This window comes from Colletotrichum navitas (genome assembly GCF_030913465.1).
Source record: "Colletotrichum navitas strain CBS 125086 chromosome Unknown LY79scaffold_53, whole genome shotgun sequence".
Classification (NCBI taxonomy): domain Eukaryota; kingdom Fungi; phylum Ascomycota; class Sordariomycetes; order Glomerellales; family Glomerellaceae; genus Colletotrichum; species Colletotrichum navitas.
Window position 1 is genome coordinate 181,212 of NW_026850599.1, and position 21,614 is coordinate 202,825.

A 21,614-nucleotide genomic window follows, 5' to 3' on the forward strand; every position below is an offset into this window, starting at 1 on the left:
GTCGCCATGTTCATCAGCATGGGCATCTCTGAACTTGATATGCAGTACACCTGGCTCTCACCGAGGAAGAAAACATTGCTGACCGAAGCCTGGCAAGGGGTCCTGTTGGCTCCGCCGTGTTTGTTGCTGCAGCTCCGAGTCCGACCCACCCCGACCCAACCGACCCAGCCTAGGTCTAGCGGGCCCCACCGGGAAATTCATTGATCCACTCGCCAATGGCGACCCCTGATTGGTTCATTTTCCATTTGCACTTTGCCCTAAGCCCACACAGCAGGATTTTTTTTGTGCCGTGCGGGAAGGGGCGTAATTGTGGCATCCCACCTCGGAAATCTCTTGAGAGTTTTCCCTTTGCAACACGACGACGACAACATCACGGCCGCCCATTTGACTCAGTTCGCCAACTTCGGGAGTCATTCGACAAAATGGGTACGTAGGAATTCCCATTCCAAGCCTTTACATGCGAGTGGATTGTGCACGCAGATTCTTATTTCCCCTGCTTTTCTCGGTCCCTCGTCCGCGAGGGACGCGATTCGAGAGCAGATGGAACTGGATTCTGCTGTTGCTATTCTGCGAACTGGGCGCGCGGACAAAAGAAAGATCCTCTCCTCCCACCAAAGACGAGATTGCTTCCACGTCTTCCTGCGCTCACGCGGGGAGCTGTGGCCAGGCTCTCTCTTCTGCCGTGGTCGACGGATCGATGGACTCCCGCCTCATTCAGAGCATGCTTGAACCAAAAGGCTGACGATGGGCTCTTCACCCTGATTATAGGTATCGATCTCGACCGCCACCACGTGCGCAGCACGCACCGCAAGGCTCCCAAGAGCGACAATGTCTACCTTAAGCTCTTGGTGAAGCTCTACCGCTTCCTGACCCGTACGTTCTGTTCCCTCCACCCATGACTGGCCGGAAACGTAAAGAAAGAAGAAGCTGCCATCGAATGGAAAAGAAAAAAGAAAAAAAACCCTCGGAAGACGTGCTAACATCTTATTACCAGGTCGCACCGACGCCAGCTTCAACAAGGTCATCCTGCGCCGCCTCTTCATGTCGCGCATCAACCGTCCTCCCGTCTCCATCTCCCGCATCGTCGGCAACTTGAACAAGGACGACAAGCGCACCATCGTCATCGTTGGTACCGTCACTGACGACAACCGTCTCCTGACCGTCCCCAAGTTGACTGTCGCCGCCCTGCGCTTCACCGCCACCGCCCGTGCTCGCATCGTTGCTGCCGGCGGCGAGGCCATCACCCTTGACCAGCTTGCCCTCCGCGCCCCCACCGGCAGCAACACCCTGCTGCTCCGCGGACCCAAGAACTCCCGCGAGGCCGTCAAGCACTTCGGCTTCGGTCCCCACAAGCACAAGGTTCGTATCACCCCTTGTCCCGCGCTGCCGCCGCCCGGCCCCGGAACGTATACTGACACACTCTGCAGAAGCCCTACGTCGAGTCCAAGGGCCGCAAGTTCGAGAAGGCCCGTGGTCGCAGACGCTCTCGCGGCTTCAAGGTCTAAGCGTTGGTGGCCATCACCATCATCACTCGGATCTCTACCGCAAAAACTATCGGGGTTGGTCGTGCGCGCTCGCGTCGCGTTGGTGGACACGCTATGGTATGCCGGCGGGGATGGGAATCATCCGCCGTGCTCTACAGGGAAATTTTTCTGCATGGTACTGGCGTGTTTAGGTATCCAAAAAAGAATTGACGACTACGAACTCTCTCGCATGGCGTCGAATGGCATCTCTTGGGCGGCCGTTCAGGTTGGCTTGTTTTTTTTTTCACACTTCACACACATCATCAATTGGCACTTCGTTTGTGATGATCGTGCATGTGTGTATATTCTCGCAGTCACAGTTGTTGCATCACTGTTGACGTATCTCAATGCGGGTAGGGGAGAGCTTATAAGACTGACACTGGAAACTCGTGACATGCCTCCCATAACCTAGGGATACCTCGAAATTGGTTACAAACTCTAGTCTCGTTCCAACTCCACGTTGCCCTTCCTCCTGAGCGCCACAAAGTATGCCTCCTTGGAGTCCTACAGATTGTGTCAACGTCAGACCCCCGAAAGTCAAGAAAGAAGATTGGCGGCGGGTCGGTGGCCCAGAAACATACGCTGCGCGACGACTCGGGCTTCTCCCGAAAGACTTTGGCGAACAGCGTCTTGAGCTTCTTCTCGAACGCCCTGTCCTCGGAGCCCTGGTAGAACTTGCAAACAAAGTGCCCGCCGTTCCTGAGCGTGTCGTTGGCGAACTGGAGCGCGGCGCCGCAGAGGTCCTGATGGCTCGTTTTTCTCAGTCAGTCGAGTTCCGGCGTGTGAGGGGAAGAGGGGAGAGCAGGCGCACCATGCTGCCGGCGTGGTCTCGAAAGGCCATGCCGCTCGTGTTCATCATCCTGCTATAGGGATTACTAAGACTGTTCACGCCGAAGCCGGATGTTTGGTCCCAAGGTGCTGACATGTCACTCAACACAACCTGCCCGCGTTGGTTAGTTAGCCCATGCTCATGTGGAGGGGGCCGATGCAACAAGTATCGAGGGATGCGCAATACTCACGTCCACCAGCCGCCCCTTCTTGGCCTCTGCCCCGTCCGCGGCATTGGGTGGCGCCTCCGCCTCTGCAACGGTCTCGGAAGCCGCCCTCTTCATGTCAATGAAGCTTGGTCTTTCGTCCATCACCGCGGCTTCGTTGTCCTGCTCGCACTCCGGCGGCGGCGGCGGCGGCGAAGATGACTTGCGACTCTTGGCCCTCGAGAGGTACTCCTTGACCATGTCCTGAACGTCGGGCGACAGAAAGTTGCCCTGGATCGTCGAGACGCCCTTGGGCGGCTGCGCGGGGATGATGTCGATGCCGAGGATCTGGCCGTTGGGTTTCGTCCGCTCGACGGCGACCTGTTTTGTCACATCTAAACGTCATGAACCCAACCTTTTGGCAGGACCGCGCCGGTGAGCTTCGCGCCTGGGAGGGGTCCTTCATACCTGCGACCAACTGCCTGGGGCGTACCCCTTTCGAAAGAAAAGAAAAAAAACATCAGTCTTGTGTACTTTTCATGAAGAGGGTTTCTTCTTCTGAATGACACATGTGAACACATACCAGGTCCACAACCGTCTGTCCCTTGCGGAAGAGTTTGTACTTGGCATCCATCTGCGGATATAGATCAGCTGGTCCGCGTCAGAAAGGTATGGGTTCGCAGGATACTCGTACCTCGAGAAGCTTGAACGCAGCCCGGCTCTTGAGCCCCTGCACCTTGGCCTCGCGCGCAAACATGTCCCTGCCCTGCCTCATCTTCCACCGCGAGTTGGACGATGATGCCCGCGTCTGGCGACTGACAACGATGTCGATTCGGCACTGCAGACACCCAGAGACTGCGGTCATGGTCGTCGGACGTTTCGTCGCGCCTAACAGAGCGCGACATGCTGCTGCTTTTGACATGGTGCCGGCGAGGGGGGTGAGGTTGAAGAACACGAGGATGATGGAATTGGCCCCCTCTGCACACCTGACCACTTTGGGTAGAGAATTTTGAGGCTTTCTACGTAGAAGAATAAGAAAAGCCCTGCGATACAAGTCGGGATTTGATACTGATTAGTGAGGGGAGGATTCGCTGCCTCCGTCGAGACGCGAAGCACGAGATGAGAATCTTAGATGCTGCAGTGAAGCTTCTGCAAATGAAGCTGGGCCGAGAAAGTTGATTGGTCCAAGCTCCTTTCACCGTACGACCAGGGGGTCCTATCTGTCTGCCTGTCTGTCTGTATTCAACCAACTCCAACCTTGAGTCAAAACTTCTCAACCGTCTCGTCACAATGGATCGGTTTCTCATTCAATTGTTCGCTTGATAACATCGGCGTGTCACAATGCAGCTGGTTGGGCCTCTTCAATTGATCAGAACCAACCCTATCTGTACACCGGCCTCGTTCAGAACCCCCCACCCCAAAAAACAACCCAAAACGCCACCCATGCATTATCCTGTATGCCCTTGTACGCCTTCCTCATAAGCCGGGAAACCCAGACATAACGTAGCCTCATACGCCTGTAAATGCAAGGGTACAAAAGCTCCTTACGCCAGGAAGCTCGCACCGACTCCCCTCCTGTCCTTCTTGAGCGGCGAGAACGTCTTCTTACCAAAGGCGCCGGCATTACGCACCATGGTCAGGTGAGTCTTGCCGAGAGCCTTTCCGGCACCCAAAGCAGCCTTGCCTGGCCGCTTAGTAGCAGCAGGAGCAACCTCGTCGTCGTCGTCAAACAGGGTCGCCGTATCACCGCCAAGCTTGCGTTTCTTCTTCTTGGTTTCCTGGTCGCCTCCTCCCACGGCGGTGGCCGCAGGTATAGTGGCCTTCTTGCCGGCGCCGGCAGCCTTTGGAGGCGCTGCCTCCTCTTCTCGTTCGCTTTCGGCTTCTTCCGGCACCTGCTCGAGAGATGAGCTCGCCTTGGTCGAGGGCTTGCTAACTGCAGCCGGAGCCACCTGCACGGGCACGTTGGTGGACGCCTCGGCCAAAGCCTTCTTGGGTCTGCCGCGAGGCTTCTTCGCTTCGCCCTCGGCCTTGGCTTTCGGCTTGGCCTTGGTGACCTTGCTGGGCTTGGCAGGCTTCTCCTCTGGTACTTCAGCCTCCTCCTCATCCGCTTCCTCAGGCTCAGCCTCGTCGTCCACCTCTGGTTCGGCCTCAACCTCGAGCTCCTGAGACTGAGACTGGGACTGATGGGAAAGGGGAATATAGCTAACATCAGCCTCGTTCTGTTCTTCGTCCTCTTCGGCAACTGCATCTTCAACGTTGAGCGTCTTGGACTTCGCTAAGAAGGGCGTGATGGAGAACAGCGACTTCTCGCCCAAAAGAGACTGCTCAAGGCCCTTCTTCTTAGCAGGGCGTCTGCCGCGAGTGATTTCTTCCGGAGTTCCGATACTCATGTCGTTAATGGTGAGTTCCTCGACTCTTCGCTTCCGGCCAACCTGCGGTTTTGCGCCTGCAGCGCGTGCAGCGGGTTGCGACGTTGTTGCGGCCACCGGCCGGCCGACCAGTTCTGCGCGAACTGCCTTGAGCTCTTCCTGCGTGTTCCGCAGCTTGGACTTGACCGTGTCGAGACGTTGCTCGAGCATTTCGTTCTGGGCCTGGGCTTCTGACAGGGCGACCTCGCTCTCCCTGCGCATCTTCTCCCTCTCCCGCTTCTCGGCGGAGAGCGTCTTTTCGAGCTCTTGAAGCTTCTTTGTCAGCTCGCGCTCGACCTTTGAGTTGGCCTGTTCCGCCTTGGCAGCGGATGCGGCCATCTCCAGCTCTTCCTGCAATTGTTCCTTCTCACGCTTCTCGGTGGTCAACTTCTTTTCGGCATCCTTGAGTTTACGTCGCAATTCTTCTTCGGTTGTCCTGTCGCCCTCCGCCTGAGCCGCCTGTTCTTCTCGTGCTCGTTTCACGGCGGCCAGCTCCACTTCAGCCATGTTGAGTTGACGCTCCAATTCCAGCTTCTCGGCGATTGCGTTTTGGTGGTGGGCGACTTGCGACCGCAGGTGTTCTAGTTCGGGCTTCATGGTGTTCACCTCTCTGGACAGAGCGAGCTTCTCGGCCAGCACCTTGGTCGACTCGTGGGACATGCTATTGAGAGATTCGAGTTCGGCCTGGCACGCTCAGAGTTAGCACAGCTCGTGAAAGGCCAGGGATCGATCCTAGGTAAGCGTAAACCAACCTTGATGTGGTCAAACTCCCTCCTCTGGGCTTTCAGCTGTGTTTCCTGGTCGCGGTTTGTCACCTTCAACGATTCTAGGTCACTGCGCGCCTGATCGAATTTGTCGGAAAGTTGGTTGATCTGAGATTCCTTTTCGGCAAGCTGCTCGCGCAATGTCGAGTTCTCGTGAAGGAGAATTTGTTTGGTGACCTTTTGTCTTCTCGTATCTTCATCCTTGACAATGAGCTGGGCGGTGTGTACATGTCTTTGGTGCTTCATCTCCAGCTCGTGAGCCGCTGCCATCCGCTGCACACGCCGGTGGTCAGAATGGGTCTCGTCGCAGTGAGTGGCACTGCTGCTTAAAGATTCAATCACTTGCCTCGTCCGATTCCATGTTCCTCGTTTTGCAAGGCATTGTGGGAGTTGGTTGTGTATGTGTGTGTGTGTGTATTTCTGCGCGTGGGCGCGACGAGACGTTGGGGCTAAGTAGCCAACCAACAGCGAAGGGATACGTCCTACTATCGAGGGAAGTGGACGCAGATTCGGTATCGAAAACAGAGCGCAAGATCGTTGAGGCCCGCACTGGTGTCGTTCGAGATTGGCGATGTTGATGCTTGGATGGGGTTGATGGATGGGTGGTGTTTGCGGATGGATTTGGGAATAGAGGTCCAGCGAGGTAAACATGGTTCCCAAAACGGTTAGCCCATCAACCAACGGTGTGAGCCCCACCCGCTCCACCCTAGGCAGCATTGCCCCACTGTGTCTTTGGCGCGACATCTCTCAGAGAGTCAGAGAATCGTTTCCCCGGACAGGACAAAATAATTCCCGGTTCCGGGTAAGCTTCGGCTCTGTGGCCGGTACGTACTCGTTCCGCCAGCTTGCAACACAACTCCACTGTGTGGGCTGTCAACCGCTGATGAGAGCTGTCCAGTTCGAGCTCAACACCACGGACCTGGACCTTCATTGTTCAGTGTGATCCTGACGACGACGACCGCCGCCACCACCACAACAAACACATTCGCAGCGCACCCATTCGTTACGGTTGACAACTTCACCGCCACCGAATACGAAGGCCAATTGGCCACGGACTCCGTACCGCAAACCACTATTCGATTGCCACCCCGTCTCCTATATCAGGCCCCCCAAAATGCATTTCTTCCGATCTCTACTGGTCGCGACTAGCTTCGCCGCCAGTGCCTTTGCAGCCAAGAAGACCACCGAGGAACGCTTCACAGAATACCACACAAAGGCTCTCAGCTCGTCCCCCATCAAGCTTGCCGACAGCAGCTACAGGGCCTTGACCTCGGCACCTCGTGATTACACCGTCGCAGTCCTTCTGACTGCCCTCGAGAACCGCTTCGGTTGCCAGCTTTGCCGGGAATTCCAGCCGGAATGGGATCTTCTGGGTAAGACCTGGATCAAGGGTGACAAGAAAGGCGATTCGCGCCTTCTCTTCGGTACTCTGGACTTCTCCGACGGCCGCGAGATCTTCATGTCGGTATGTGTACTTGCAAAGAAGCCACTGCACAGCTGCGTCGCTAACACAATCGTCACCTAGCTCGGCCTCCAAACCGCCCCAGTTCTGCTCCTATTCCAGCCCACCGTTGGCCCTCACGCCGTTCCTTCTGCGGACCCCCTGCAGTACGACTTCACTAGCGGGTAAGTTGAACTCTTGCCGGAACTGCTGTGGCTCGCCGAGAAGCTAACAAGCAATAGACCTCAGTCTGCCGAGCAGGTCCATGCCTGGCTCACACGGCACCTTACCGGCCGTCCCCACCCCCCAATGACGCGCCCCATCAACTGGATGCGCCTAATCTCCGTCACCACCATTGTTCTTGGTGCCGGGACCGTCCTCGTCACTGCCTCGCCCTACATCATCCCCATCATCCAGAACCGCAACCTGTGGGCCGCCATCAGTCTCATTGCCATTCTGCTCTTCACCAGCGGCCACATGTTCAACCACATCCGCAAGGTCCCTTACGTCGCCGGAGACGGTCGTGGTGGCATCAGTTACTTTGCCGGTGGCTTCCAGAACCAGTTTGGCCTCGAGACGCAGATTGTTGCCGCCATTTGTATGTCCCCCCTATCCCACCTTTTCCAATGGTTGTTTGCTCCTCCAGAACTAACAAAGCTTAGACGGCGTCTTATCTTTCTGCGCCATCTCTCTTATCGTCAAAGTTCCTCGCATCGGTGACAGCAAGAGACAGCAGGTCGCCGTCTTGGCTTGGGGCGGCGTCCTCTTCCTTATGTACAGCTTCCTCCTCAGCGTGTTCCGCATCAAGAACGGCGGTTACCCCTTCTCTCTGCCCCCTTTCATGTAAGGAGGTACGAGACGGCCCGGCAAATCTGGAGGCAACTCTCACGCGAGCAACGGCTCATCCCATTCTCATTTTGAGTTGCTTCCGCTCCGTTGTCGTTCGCCAAGACAGCCATCCCTTGTGGCCACTAAGAGGCCCAGTGTCCCCGGACACACGAATGTAACATAGAAGATAGAGGGGGGCGACCAAGGCTCTTAAAAGGGGGCGTTGGACCTAGAGAAAAAAAAAATGTTACTGAAACGAATATACTGAGTTTTCCATGGCGCTCATCGTCCTGCAGTACCCGTGACGAACTCGAGTTGATTATTGTAAGCTCGACGGCTCATTGAGCCGCAGGTTTGCCTGTATGTAGGCTGGCAGGTCGTTCGGAGACATGGCCATTGATATAAGCCATATACTATGCCGGCGGGAAACTCAACTGGACACAAGGAGAATTGAAGTTCAGCATCGACACCCAACATTCGTTGTCAATTTGGGGTAGCGGCGGCTAAAGCGACGACTACGACCCTGGGCCGCAAAATTATATTCCTCATAGGCAGGCAAGCCACACGTACCTTTCAGGGTATACAATCCATGGATACTCCAAACGTCGTTCCGTGGGATCTCACATGGTGCTCAGAGGGCGGAGGCGTGGGAGTTGTTCTCGTTACGTTCTCGTGAAATCGATAACAGAGTACGGGTTTGAAACCAATAACATATCTGCCGACACTAATGGATGGAACAATAGGCACGTTGGTCTGCCAGCTTGCTCCTCTTCTGGTTCTCAATTCGATGTCCAAGCTATAGACCAATTACGGCTGGCCCACGAAGTGGCTTCTCAATTTGATATTGTAGCTGATATATGATGCATTTTGGCCGTAATCATCCTGCTAGACAGCCTCACCCCTTTCGTCAATAAAGAGCCCCTTCAACAACATCACCAAGAAGCAAAGGTATCTAACCGAAGTCGCCGCCCTCATAGGATCTGGTTTCTGATTAAACTAGCCAACGGATGGCGAGATGCTGATGCCACTGCCTACAGTGACATTATTTGCCAGCATTGGACGTCTCTAGCCTGCCATCTTGGACGTCCCGTCCTCGGTGTCGTCATTTACGACCTCCCCGGTCACGACCGCGCTGCTAAGGCTTCCAATGGTGAGCTCAAGGCTGGCGAACTGAGCCGGTACAAGAAGGAGCATGACGACTCCGTCGTCGAGATCCTCAAGGCTCACACCAAGGTGGTCTTTGCTCTCGTCAACGAACCCGACTCGTTGCCCAACCTCGTCCCCAAGCAAGCTATATCTCCCCTATAGCTTCCTCCCTGTCTTCCTCCCCCCTTCTCCTTCCTTTTATTTTAATGGCGCGTTAGTAAGGCCTCTTACTCCTTCTTCTCGACACTGGCTACCTGCAGCATCAACCTCCAGATGCTCCAGAACTCAGCCTCGGACTACCATGACGGCGTTGCCTACACCATCAAGAACCTCAATCTTCTCAACATCATGCACCCTAATGCCGGCGCCCCGGCACGGCGAAGCTCGCCAAGGCGTAGAAGGCCGCCGGCAGCCCGTTCCGGCTCCAAGGCATCGCCACCGATGTTCAAGGGTGGAACTTTGGATGAGTCTCGTTTCATAAGCATGCTTAAAGCTACTACAGAAGGGGAATACAACCACTAATCACAGACCCTAAGGGACACCACACCGAACCTGGTGATTTCGCCAACAAGCCCGATGGACAGTGCAACGAGACGAAGTACGTCACGATCCTCCGGCAACGCCCTCAAGACGGCGGACATGCCCAGCCATGCCATTGTCGACACGGACCGCAATAACGCCCAGGGCCTCCGTGAGGAGTGGGGCAGCCGGTGTGCAACGTCAACGGCGCCGGCTTCGGCCTCCGTCCTTGCGGCAACAGCACTGGCCTCGAGCTCGCTGACGCAGTCGTGTAGGTCAAGCCTAGTGGCGTGTCCGACGGCACTGACGACTCGAACGCCGTCCGTTATGGCTCGTTCTGCCGGCAAGCTTGATGCCTACAAGACGTCGCCCAAGGCTGGTCGCGGGAACCAGGCCTACCTTGAGATGCTTCCCAAGAACGCCGAGCCGTCCTCCTAGGCGAAGAGGTGCACCATTCCCTCGGCACATCGACAGCGGGCATGTGGTGAAAGACAAAAGGGAGACATAAATCCAAAAAGGTTGGGTCTGGTCGATGCACTTGTTCCGCCCGAAAACTCCTTCTTACCCTGCCTGCCTGCCTACAGGCGGTAGAAATCAATTCTCCAGCCATATATCTATGTAGCCTCAAATCAACAATCAAGCAGTTAATGGCTCGTCAGTCTACAAAGACGGGCCCGGAAACATACACTTTACATTTGACGGAATTCAAAACTGCCTTGACTGCGTGAGGATAAGGGGTAACGACCACAGGCTTGGCTTGGCCTTCACCCAATCAATACATACACATGATGAACACACGTGGTTGCTTTGCATTCTCAGACATGATCCCGAGGACAAGGGCGAGGGGGATCCGAGCATGGCTTCGCATCACAACCATCACTCCGAAAAGGGGGGTACCCATTGGTGTGTGCGCTGACCAAGTCAACATCACAATGTGAACGAGAAACACGGTTAATTTTTTGAAGTTTGCCAGGATCTTTTGATTTGGGCGTTACGTGGGTTGATGTCCAGAGTCCTTTCGTAGGCTACCTATAAGCCAGCAATGCAGTCTCATCCCCAATTTTTTTCACAAATCGATTTGACCCTGCGCATCCCGAAAGACATAACGAGGAAGCCAGCCTAGGACGCCCGCCATGATCTACCATCTCAGAGCCCTTTCCCCACCACACATCGTCACCATCATCGCATAACCCAGAAAGAGAACAGAAGAGAGCTTCACGCCCTTTATGCTCTCGACATGACACCCCAGGCACGGATGATGTTGTCGGTGTAACCGGCGAACAGGGTCTGGCCGTCGGCGGACCAGGCCAAGCTCACGCACTCAGGCTCACGGCTCTTCTTGCCGACAGCAGTGAACTCGGGCTTGAGCTCATCAACCTTGCTCTTCTTCTCGAGGTCAAAGATGATGATGCTGCTGGCAGTGGCAGCGCAGAGCCAGTAGCGGTTGGGGGAGAAGACGAGGGCGTGGATCTCGTCGTTGGCGTTGAGGGAGTAGAGGTGCTTGGACTCGTTAAGGTCCCAGAGCATGGTGGTACCGTCCTTGCCACCGGAGGCGCAGAGGGAGCCATCAGGGGAAATGGTGACGGTGTTGATGTAGCCGGTGTGGCCGATGTGGTCAGTCTGCAGCTTGCAGGTGCTGAGCTCCCAGACCTAGAAGTTGCCGCTTTGTTAGTCTGACTGGTCCGGTACGAGATGTTTCTCAAGAGGGGCAAAAGCGGGTTTGGATATGCGAGATCAGTGCATTGGTGAATAGTGGTCTCATGGCCTGCAGAACAGGCTCTGAAGTAGCAAATACTTTTGGTTGCAAAGCATCATGTCGAAGTGTTTAGAGGGGTGGGATTCCCTTCTTTTGCTTTTTTTTTTTCCAGTACAAGGAAGGAAAAAAAAAAAAGAAAAAAAGGACGTGCAAAATGGGAGGGCATTCTCAAACTCACCTTGACGAGCTTGTCCCAGCCGGAGGAGACAATGACGGGGTTCTGGGGGTTGGGGCTGAAGCGGACGCAGGAAACCCACTCGGAGTGACCCTTCTCGGAGATGGTGTACTTGCAGTCACCGAGGGTGTTCCAGAGCTTGACGGTGCGGTCGCGGGAGCCGGAAACGATTTGTCTGTTGTCGGCGGAGAAGGAGACAGACAGAACATCGTTGGTGTGGCCGACGAAGCGGCGAGTGGTGGTGCCGGTGGCAAGCTCCCAAAGGCGGAGAGTCTTGTCCCAAGAGGCAGACAGGGCGTAGGCACCGTCCGAGGAGATAACCTGTTCCTTTCCATCAGCCCATAATTACCGACGATTCAGCAGGAGCTGGTAGTTTCCCGCGAAGTTCGGGTAGGTTCGGGAGACGTACGCAGTCGGAGACGATGTGGGAGTGGCCCTTGAGGGAGCGCTTGGGGTAACCGTACTGGGACTCGTCACGGGTGAGGTTCCAGATGATCAGAGTCTTGTCACGGGAAGCGGACAGGAGCATGTTGGGGCTGGCGAAGTGTTAGCGACCGTGGTTCTGTTTCCCAAAAAATGTCTCGCGGCCCCGCGCGGCCCTCTCTCTCTCCCCGTGCCGAGAACTCGTTATCGGATGCCGAATTTGAAAATTCCCCATCACCTGTCGAGAACATCGCCGGTAAAGTCGGATTTCGGAGCGAGGGAAGAGGGAGGAGAAGGATAGGAAGGTGGTGGTCGTACTTCTCCATAGAGGTAGCCAGGCTGGTGACCCAGCCATTCTGCAAATATGCATCAACCGTCAGCGATTGCGAAAATTGCCAAAAAAGCGAAGCGAATCGCAGCGCCAGCGCCCAACACCAGCGACGGCGCGGGCGCAAACGGCGTGCGGGCAGGCAACGGGACAGCGACTTACGTGGCCCTCGAGGGTACCCTTGAGAATCAACTGCTCGGCCATTGGGAAATGAGGCAATCAGGTCGATTGAGTGGTGAGGGAAAGGTAGAAAGGTTGGAGTTGATTCTGAGCGTCACACCTTTGACCCTTGGGAGCTTGAGCTGAGAATTCCGGATTTTGGGTGTGGGTGGGAAAAATTAGCAAACTTCGGTTAGGGCCTGGCAGGTGGGAAGGGGCGACGCAGCCTTGCGTTGAGCCAGGTGGGGCCGGAGCCAATGGGTGATGTCCGTGGCTGCGCCGGGACTGGCGAGGCTGACAGGACCCGCCGCAAATTGTTCCAGACAGAAGTTGCATGTCACTCGCTGCAGGGGCTCTTGCAGAATGAGACTTGGGTCGGCAACAAGTAGTTTTTACTAGACATTATTATTGTTGTTGTTTATCTTTATTTTTGTTTCCCCTCTCTGTCTCTTTGTTGTTAAGTGTCACGACCTACCGTGTATATGCGATGCTCCTCCATTCTCCTACACCATGTTTTGCCCGCCTTATAGCCAACCCCATGGCCTACCGCTGCTCTCGAGCGAGTGGCTATCTATCGGCGATGTATGCAGTTTCAGAGGAAACTCGAGAGAGAACAAGTCGCACATCATCATTCGTGAGGGAGGGCACCCGTCATTCTGGTGTTATTGAAGTGAAGCCTCATCGCGTTCGAATTGTTCATGAGTGCTGTCAATCCCGATTATGTTTTTGCCCATGTTCGGACAGTTGTTTTCTTTTCCCGCTCCTAGACCCCGATCATGATGGCCCCCTCAACTATGCCATCGCTGTATGTATGGTACGCTTCAAAAATCCGTGACGGTAAGGTAAAAACGACACCGCCGATGTGCCAAACCCTCCTCAAAAGTGTTCTTGTGCGGCCCGCGGTTGAACGCCCCAAACGCCTTGCTGAATGTATGTCCCGTTTTCCAGAATAAAGAACCTTGTTGGCCTCCTGTCATGATGCCCACACCCCAATGCCACCACTGGCCCACCAAGTAGATGCCGTTGGAAATGTGTGTCCTGAACGTGGTCGCCGTCTCTCTGTCTGTGTCTCGTCTCTTGGTCTCACCCGGCGGAGGAGCACCATGGCGTCGCGTTTGACTGCGCGTATGGTCGGACGATTAGCTTTGGCCGGCGGCTCGCTTGCTCTGCCGCTGCACCTCTCTGCGCAGATAGCGCGCATCCGAGTTGACAATCATGCTATGATCAGCAATCTCGAGTTGCCCTGATGCGCCGCCTTCCTTCTTGACGAAGCCCTCCATGGCGGCTGCCCATAGCGAGTATCGCTCCTTGGTCATCGGATCCCGCTCCGACAACGACCTGATTTCCTTCTGCTTTCGGACCTTTGCCGCCCGCACCAGGCCTCGGAGGGCCTCCTCTCCCTGCTTGGATGCCTTTGCTGCTTCTTCCCTCGTCTTCTGGGGGTCCCGTCCAGTGTCGTCCTCTTGAGGAGTGTATTTATAGGTATGCTTGCTGGGGAAATCGGGAAATGATTTCGGTATGTACGACTTGGCTTCTTTCTCGGGCTTGCCGCTCAGATCCTCGCCGAGGAGCGGTAAAGTCGTGTAGGCGTCCGGATCCTCGACCAACGGGTTAAAGTATTCCGTCTCAAGCTTGCCCTTTGGTATGGGATGGCGGATATGGGGCTTAAGCGCCATGGTCTTGAGGGTGAAGCGTCGCATCGTGGACTCGAAGTCGGCCGGTGTTGGCTGCTCACGGCGCGCAGAAAGGGCGACGCGTTTGAGGTCTTGGACAAAGGATGCCATATCTGGAGCAGGGTTAGCGCCCCAAGAAGGCGAGGCGATGTCAAGCAAGCGCCGAGACAAATCTTACACGTCTCTACCGTCCCCAGAAAGCCCTCCATGGCTTCGGGGGTAGCAGAATCGAAGCCGACATGCTGCAATGCTAGTCCAATGCTTCGTTCGAGGCCGCTTTTCGCCTGGTAGTCGAGAGAAGGAATTGTGACTTTGGTGGCGCAGGGAAGCGAAGGCTCGTCGCTGTCGGCAACGACGGCGGGCACGGGCGTCGGGGTGTCGGTCTTTTGGCGCTTGCTGTTCGACTCTTCATCCTGGCCGGAAGAGCTGCGCTTGAGCGGGGTCGATGTCGATGTCGGAGGCGAAGGCGTCGTCGACGACATGGTGGGATGCGAAGGAAGTAGAGAGAGAATCGGGAGCCGCACAGGGTGAGGGAGGGCTGTTGAATGGCGCGGGCTACCAGACGCGTTATTTGGGGAGAGCGCGACGACGGCGGCGGCGGCGGCGGTGCAGATGGAGCACAGAATGATGCCGCGGCGATGCGACGAAGAAGGAGGGCGACAGGTTGACGGGGAGTTCGCGCGAAATTGTTTGGGCGTTGAAGCAATTCAGTTGCAGCTATCGCGCAGGAAGGTGCCGCGGACGAACGGTACGTACTCCCTGCTTTTGCTCGAGAAATTTGGGAGTGCAGCTCGGACCACCCGATTGACTGTAGTGTCGAGGTCAAGTACCTAGGTACCTCACCTCCCCAGATCCAGGAACCAAGCAAGTACGTACATTCCTCCCTCCGCTCACCGGGGTGCGTCGTCTCCATCTCTGGTTAGTCTGTTCACTCCAACTCGTTGACTTTGTTGACTCGATCTCTTAATACCTAGGTAGCTAGGTAGCCAAGAAACTTACTTACTAGGCGTGCGTCCATTCTAGTCACCTATAAGGCTATATAACTGTCTTCTCCAGTGTGTGTATGCTTCCTCTCCTCCTCACCGGCCCCCTCATCTGCTAGGCGCCTAGCCATTCATCTATCTCGTCGTGAACATATGTCTCCCCCCATTGAGGCTTGTTATTGCCATGTGTTTTCTGTGACTGGAAAAATATCGGCCCTCTGTTATTCTTCATCCTTCACTCTTGACTCTTTATCGCCTTTGTTACACGTGTACTCGACATTGGTTCGATCAATTTAAGTGAGACCCATCTCAGGCGACTGCGGGCTGTGCTCAGTTATCTTATCTGTCTGGTCTGGTTCAAGCGCCTTTGTTCCTACCTTCTTTACTCCCTCATAGGTAGTTAGACTTCACATTTTATGCGTCTCACGCATTCGGCGGAATAGTTTTCAACATCTCGATATTGCGACAGCTGTCTGCACCTCTTCGGGTTTCAAGTTTTCCAATATCCAAGCCAAGCAAGCAAGCATACTCGCGGTCGACCCCGGCTACGGCTCAGGTAACCCTCGCACCACAAACATCGGTTGACTGCTCGATCGAGACGATGCAAGATTTGGAAACTCTGCAAAATGGAGGTTATCGGGGTCAAGGTCTCCAGAAACTCAAACTCTCAGAGCCCTTGAATGGATTCCCCTGCGAGATCCTTGACCTGGCCGATACCCTCGAGCATCTTGATCTCTCAGGCACCGGCCTCTCGACCCTGCCCGAGGACTTTGGCCGATTGCAGAAGCTCAAGATCGCCTTTTTCTCGGATTGCCATTTCACCGTCTTCCCCGAGCAGCTTGCCGCATGTCCCGAGCTCGAGATGGTGGCGTTCCGATCCAACGGCATGACCACCATACCGGAAGGTGCCTTGCCGTCCAGGCTTCGCTGGCTCATTCTCACCAACAACCGTATCGAGGCACTGCCCAAAGGCATCGGTCGCTGCTCGCGTCTCCAGAAGTGCATGCTTGCTGGCAATAGCCTCACCACTCTTCCCAAGGAAATGTCGGCGTGCCGTAAGCTCGGCCTGCTTCGTCTGTCCGCCAACCACTTCGCCGACTTGCCGCCCTGGCTCTTTGAGATGCCCGAGCTCGCCTTTCTATCCGTTGCTGGCAACCCATGCTGTGCAGTGAGCCTTGACGAAGAGCTCGCCCTACTTCGCAAGGTGGGGTGGCACGACCTTGAGATCGGAGGCTTGCTAGGCCACGGAGCTTCCGGCGACATCTTCAAGGCGAGGTGGATAATGGCAGATTCTGTGGTAGAAGAGGTCGCCGTGAAGCTTTTCAAGGGAGAGGTGACGAGCGACGGGACGCCTCTCGATGAGATGGCCGCATGCCTGGCCGCGGGCTCCCATGACAACCTCATAAGCACTCTGGCGAGCATTCAGGGACACCCGGAGAAGCACGGTCTCATCATGCAGCTCATTCCCTCTCATTACCAGACTCTTGGCCTTCCGCCTTCACTGCAGAGCTGTACTCGAGACCGATACGAGACCGGGAAGCCGCTGTCTCTCGGGGCCGTCTTGGAAATCTTGCGCGGGGTCGCCGCGGCTGCTCGTCATCTCCACAGCCGGAAGGTCTCCCACTGCGATCTGTACGCTCACAACATTCTCTTCGACGACACTGGGCATGCTCTGCTCGGCGACTTTGGAGCGGCGACAATCTACCAGCACCTCAACGGGCTTGACTTTGAGAAGTTGGAGGTGCTCGCGTTCGGCCATCTCGTGGAGGACATGCTTCGATTGACCAATGTCACAGAGGAAGGTGGTAAGGGGCAGAAGTCGCTTCAAGAGCTGCGGAGGCTACACACTCATTGCTCAACCGCAATTGTGCGCGAGAGACCGACCTTTGCGGAAGTGGTAGAAGAGATGCAGGCCATCGCCGCGAGTGAGCTTCAGTAAGGCGGGCCGGTAATGTGTCTGTCTGTCCATCTGTCTTGCCTCCCGTTTTTCAAGGCGGCAGGCTTGTACACGACTTCAACACGGCCAGGTCGAGAGGTGCGAGGTATTGGTCGAAATGACATCCATTGGGGTTCATGTCAGGCGGGCATCGAGTCTATGATGGATGTGCAGGGCGACAATAGAACAAAAAGAAACGACAGCGACCATAGAAGGTAGACCTATAGAACGACATAAAGACCACGGCATGAACATAGACGTTGCTAAGCGCGGGGTGTGGGAGAAATGTTACACACGAGTTTTTGGTTTGTTGGTTACCACGGCCGCGGCCCCGCCATCTCCAACTCGACATTACCTGCATACCTCTACTATCAAAATAGCTACCTACCTAGGTGCTTCCAGGTGATTGTACGGAAAATCGAGAAACTCTGGAGTATCCTAGAGAAGAATTGTAGAAGTAGCCGTCTAATGCACGCGTAGGTGGTCGGTGACCTCCTCTTCTCTCTCCCCTTCCTCGCAGTCTCGCCTTTACCTCCCCCCGGGCCCCCCTCCGTTGACGGACCCACTTCCCTCCCGGATAAGACCCGATTCGAGAGTAATTGCGAAAACAACAGCTGCATGCGGGTGCGGGTCTCCACGGAGGCAGGGTCTCTTAGAAGTTAAGAGGTACCTAAGCAGCCTTATGTGCCCCATCCACCCTCACCATCCTTGACGCTCAAATACATACCACACACCCACACTCCACCAACATCGCAGGATTGTCATGCTACGCTCTCATTTTTAACTGACTCCCGCCCATGTCATCACTTTCAGCGGACAACGGCTCTTTTGTTGTTGATTACCCTCGCCCGTCCCTTCACCGCCTATCCCGGTGACCTGTTAAAAGAAACGAGAACAGCAACAGGTTCCTTTTCCACGGTATCTTTTGGACCATATCTCAACCGTTGCATATCCCCGTCCCGGGCTACCGTCCAGGCGAGGTGGAATGCTGCAGCCCCAAGAACGCCAGCAAGCCCAAGGTTCGGATCAATCCCCAGAAAGCAAGCCTTCCTTGCCCCCACCGCCATTCCCGTCCATTTCCACCGGCATGTTTCCCTTCGACGTGAGCGCCATCCCTACGCTACCCACCCGCAAGGGTCTGCTGCTAGTCGACTTCCAAAACGACTTCCTGTCCGCCGACGGCGTCCTTCCCGTCATTGACCATGACGACCTTGTTGCTCGGACCGTTGACCTGGTCAAGGCTTTCCGCAAGGTTGGCGACATCATCTGGGTGTGCACCGAGTTCGACAAGTTCCGCTCTGCCGCCGCCGAGCCCATCTGGGCTACTGATGCATTGCCGAAGCCCAAGGTTATAGAATCGCGCACGCGAAGGAGACCTCAGCTTGCCTCTGCAGCCCCAGAGCCTGAAGAGGCCTCGGATGCAGATCCCGAGGCCTTCCTCAGCCAGCCCGGTCCTGAGATTGTTCGCTCCGCAACCCGCGGCGCTGCTTTCCCCGAAGCCATCAAAGCAGCCATCGGCAAGAGGGATATCACATTCATCAAGTCTCACTACTCGGCCTTCACTTCTGGTCAGCTATTGCAGACCTTGCGCGTCAAGTTTGTGCATGAGCTCTACATCTGTGGCTCCCTCGCCAACATTGGTGTTTACGCCACTGCCATGGATGCTGCCAAGTTCGGGTACTCCATCACTGTGGTTGAGAACTGCTGCGGTTTTCGTTCCGATCTTCGCCAGACCAGTGCCATGCAGAGCCTCGTCGACGTGACCGGCTGTGAGGTTGACGATAGTGAGACTATCATTCAAAAGCTGCAGCCCAGGACCACCCGGGAGTCCGCCTCATCGTCGCCCGTTGTACCCAAAAGGGTCGCCGAGGCTGGCGATGGCAAGGCGCCTCCCGCGCCTGACGCTTACAAGCTGAAGATCGAGCATCAGATGGCCGCACTTTCACTTGATAGCCCGGTAAGTGGGCCTTCGAGCTCGCGGTCCGGCAATGCTGCGGGCCATCATGATTGTGCAACCGTCTCCGATCCCTTGGAGGCTGACCCAGCCGCACAGCCACCAAAAGCGACCGCGCGTGACTCATCCGACAAAGTGATCTCAAGAAAACCGTCGGGCAAAGGTTGGACAGCGTCTAGCTCGGCTATAAAGCCGGAGAGCGATGATATAAAGGAACCCCAAATCCTCAAGTCAGCCGTCGACGAGAGGACTTCCTCTGCATCCGACCTTGAGCTCGAGCCCGACTCGACACCTGACACCAAGACTGCTACCAAGCCAGGGCAGAAGCAAGAGTTGAAGCTGGAACCGGGGAAAGAACCGGAGCCCAAGTTGGAGACAAGGGAGCCAGACGCGAGACCTGGCCAGGCAGAGGAGCAGGCAAGCATGGACGAAGAAGTCAATGTAGAGGACCCCTCCCCGCAGACCACCGAGCCTCTCTGCGAGGGCGACACGACCGTCATCTATAACATTCTCCCAGCCCCCTTGGCCGAGGACATCTTTGAGAAAGTGAGAGACGAGGTTCTCTGGCAGAGAATGTCCCACCAGGGCGGCGAGGTTCCCCGGCTGGTTGCCGTCCAAGGCGAGGTGGCAGATGATGGAAGTGCGCCAGTTTACCGGCACCCGTCCGACGAGTCGCCGCCTCTGCTTCCTTTCTCGCCGACGATACAGAAGATCAAGGCCGAGGTCGAAAAGCAGCTCGGCCACCCGCTGAACCACGCCTTGATCCAGTTCTACCGCAATGGCACCGACTATATCTCCGAGCACAGCGACAAGACTCTGGATATCGTCAAGGGGTCGTACATTGCCAACGTCAGCTTGGGAGCCGAGCGGACCATGGTACTCAGGACCAAGAGGCGGGATAAGAATCCGTCCAGTGCTGAAGTGCCGTCAGGGGAGGACTCAAAGCAGCGCAAGACCTCTCGCGCGAGGTTGCCGCATAACTCTCTGTGCCGCATGGGCCTGGTGACCAACATGCGCTGGCTGCACGCCATCCGGCAGGACAAGAGAGCGGACCGGGACAAGACCGCTCCGGAGCTGGCCTTCTCGGGCGGGCGTATCTCCCTCACCTTCAGGCAGATTGGCACGTTCTTGAATCGGGATAGCACCCTGATCTGGGGTCAGGGTGCCACCGGCAAGACGAGGGAGGAGGCCCACGCGGTCATCAACGGGCAGAGCCCCGAGGCCGTGAGGATGCTTCAGGCCTTTGGCACGGAGAACCACTCGACCGAATTCGATTGGGACAGGTACTATGGCAAGGGCTTCGATGTACTTCACATGAGCAACTCCCCTCGTCTCTGTGCCTCGCCCGATCCCGTCGTCAACATGCGCATTACCCTGATGCTGGCTGAATACGGCATCACCTACTCCAAAGGTAGCATGTCTCCGTCGTTCAACTGGAAGGGGGGTGACCCGAGCGCCGAGGACGCCCCCGCCGTACCCGAGTCCTTGCCAGTCAGGTTCGTCGACAATGACGCGGCAAAGTCGACGGTGCAGGGCGAGCTGGCCATCATGCTGTATCTTGATGCAGTTCACGCTGTATGCAGGGCCAACGCGGCAGTCAGATCACAGGCCGACACCGCACGGGTTCTTACACGTTTCCAGCAAGGGTTTTCTCTTCTCGACAAGTGGCGGCGACTGCCAGAATTCAATGGTGAAAAGGAGGAGAAGGCGAAGGAGGAGAAGGCGAAGGAGGAGAAGGCGAAGGAGGAGGAGAAGAAAGAAGAGAAGGAGGAGAAGAAAGAAGAGAAGGAGGAGAAGAAAGAAGAGAAGGAGGAGAAGAAAGAAGAGAAGGAGGAGAAGAAAGAAGAGAAGGGGGAGAAGAAAGAAGAGAAGGGGGAGAAGAAAGAAGAGAAGGGGGAGAAGAAAGAAGAGAAGGGGGAGAAAGAGAAGAAGAAGACGACAAGGCGCAACCTCGGGCACCTGAGGCGGGAGCTGGCCATCTGGGAGGGGTACGCGGCCGAAGCGGACTTCATCGCAGGGCCAAGCATCTCATTGGCGGACTTTGCCGTCTGGCCGGTGCTGCACGCCATCGTCGAGGAATCCGGCGTCGAAGCGTTGGGCGCGAACAAGAAGCTGAGGGAGTACTACGAGAAGGTCAAGGCCAGGGAGTCCGCTGTCAAGATGCGCGGCGCAAACCAGCCCGACAGCGTGGATGCCAAGCAGGCTTGGAACTCGGGAGGTGCCCCTACGTGTGTGATGTGAGGGTGACTATTTGGAGGGGGGTTCAAAGGCGAAAGCGGAAGCCAGCGACGGAATGGTTGGGAAGAAACTCGGAGCGAAAAAATAGGGGTTTTTCGTTGCTTGGGATAAGGGTCATTATTTTTGATACCTTTTGAATAGTTAAAGTTTTTCTTTTTGGCTAGCACAGCATATTCCAGATCGACATGGAGATGCAAGCAAGCAAGCTCTTTTAAGAATTTGGAATTTCCCTGTCTCATTGAGGATGGCGTCGTGGATGGTACGTAGATGTGTACGCACACATTGGCCTCCGGGACAATGCATGCATGATGATACCTAGAAAGAGTCCACGATCGTTATATAAAATTGCAACAGGAAGCCGAGAGAATCTAGGCACAAACCGCTCT

The 21,614-nt window shown here is 55.8% G+C and overlaps 9 protein-coding genes across 9 annotated transcripts; 5 read left to right on the forward strand and 4 right to left on the reverse strand.

Annotated features, from left to right (window-relative positions):
* Window positions 1-6: 6 nt before the first annotated feature.
* On the forward strand, window positions 7-1,505 carry LY79DRAFT_671684 (eukaryotic ribosomal protein L18; the record flags this gene model as incomplete). Its single annotated transcript, XM_060563940.1, has 4 exons — window positions 7-118; window positions 769-873; window positions 995-1,359; window positions 1,428-1,505. The coding sequence occupies 4 exons, from the start codon at window positions 7-9 to the stop codon at window positions 1,503-1,505; spliced, it is 660 nt and encodes a 219-aa protein (XP_060411661.1).
* A 214-nt stretch (window positions 1,506-1,719) lies between these two features.
* On the reverse strand, window positions 1,720-3,419 carry LY79DRAFT_692010 (FtsJ-like methyltransferase; the record flags this gene model as incomplete). Its single annotated transcript, XM_060564760.1, has 6 exons — window positions 1,720-2,027; window positions 2,105-2,266; window positions 2,335-2,463; window positions 2,543-2,878; window positions 3,081-3,131; window positions 3,192-3,419. 6 exons carry the CDS (start codon window positions 3,417-3,419, stop codon window positions 1,962-1,964), a joined length of 972 nt encoding a protein of 323 aa, XP_060411662.1. The 3' UTR covers window positions 1,720-1,961.
* Window positions 3,420-4,041: 622 nt separating this feature from the next.
* On the reverse strand, window positions 4,042-5,939 carry LY79DRAFT_592084 (uncharacterized protein; the record flags this gene model as incomplete). Its single annotated transcript, XM_060561370.1, has 2 exons — window positions 4,042-5,589; window positions 5,658-5,939. The coding sequence occupies 2 exons, from the start codon at window positions 5,937-5,939 to the stop codon at window positions 4,042-4,044; spliced, it is 1,830 nt and encodes a 609-aa protein (XP_060411663.1).
* An 844-nt stretch (window positions 5,940-6,783) lies between these two features.
* On the forward strand, window positions 6,784-7,957 carry LY79DRAFT_520345 (OST3/OST6 family protein; the record flags this gene model as incomplete). The annotated part of the gene is made up of 4 exons (XM_060555228.1): window positions 6,784-7,134; window positions 7,195-7,295; window positions 7,353-7,708; window positions 7,773-7,957. 4 exons carry the CDS (start codon window positions 6,784-6,786, stop codon window positions 7,955-7,957), a joined length of 993 nt encoding a protein of 330 aa, XP_060411664.1.
* A 1,703-nt stretch (window positions 7,958-9,660) lies between these two features.
* On the forward strand, window positions 9,661-10,041 carry LY79DRAFT_581705 (uncharacterized protein; the record flags this gene model as incomplete). Its single annotated transcript, XM_060560206.1, has 1 exon — window positions 9,661-10,041. One exon carries the CDS (start codon window positions 9,661-9,663, stop codon window positions 10,039-10,041), a length of 381 nt encoding a protein of 126 aa, XP_060411665.1.
* A 786-nt stretch (window positions 10,042-10,827) lies between these two features.
* Window positions 10,828-12,489, reverse strand: LY79DRAFT_671688 (guanine nucleotide-binding protein subunit beta-like protein; the record flags this gene model as incomplete). The annotated part of the gene is made up of 5 exons (XM_060563941.1): window positions 10,828-11,253; window positions 11,538-11,855; window positions 11,944-12,070; window positions 12,276-12,313; window positions 12,448-12,489. The coding sequence occupies 5 exons, from the start codon at window positions 12,487-12,489 to the stop codon at window positions 10,828-10,830; spliced, it is 951 nt and encodes a 316-aa protein (XP_060411666.1).
* Window positions 12,490-13,583: 1,094 nt separating this feature from the next.
* On the reverse strand, window positions 13,584-14,599 carry LY79DRAFT_671689 (uncharacterized protein; the record flags this gene model as incomplete). The annotated part of the gene is made up of 2 exons (XM_060563942.1): window positions 13,584-14,230; window positions 14,296-14,599. 2 exons carry the CDS (start codon window positions 14,597-14,599, stop codon window positions 13,584-13,586), a joined length of 951 nt encoding a protein of 316 aa, XP_060411667.1.
* A 1,102-nt stretch (window positions 14,600-15,701) lies between these two features.
* On the forward strand, window positions 15,702-17,039 carry LY79DRAFT_671690 (serine/threonine protein kinase; the record flags this gene model as incomplete). The annotated part of the gene is made up of 1 exon (XM_060563943.1): window positions 15,702-17,039. The coding sequence occupies one exon, from the start codon at window positions 15,702-15,704 to the stop codon at window positions 17,037-17,039; it is 1,338 nt and encodes a 445-aa protein (XP_060411668.1).
* A 1,084-nt stretch (window positions 17,040-18,123) lies between these two features.
* LY79DRAFT_520466 (isochorismatase) lies at window positions 18,124-21,231 on the forward strand (the record flags this gene model as incomplete). The annotated part of the gene is made up of 2 exons (XM_060555243.1): window positions 18,124-20,680; window positions 20,915-21,231. 2 exons carry the CDS (start codon window positions 18,124-18,126, stop codon window positions 21,229-21,231), a joined length of 2,874 nt encoding a protein of 957 aa, XP_060411669.1.
* Between the last annotated feature and the right edge of the window lie 383 nt (window positions 21,232-21,614).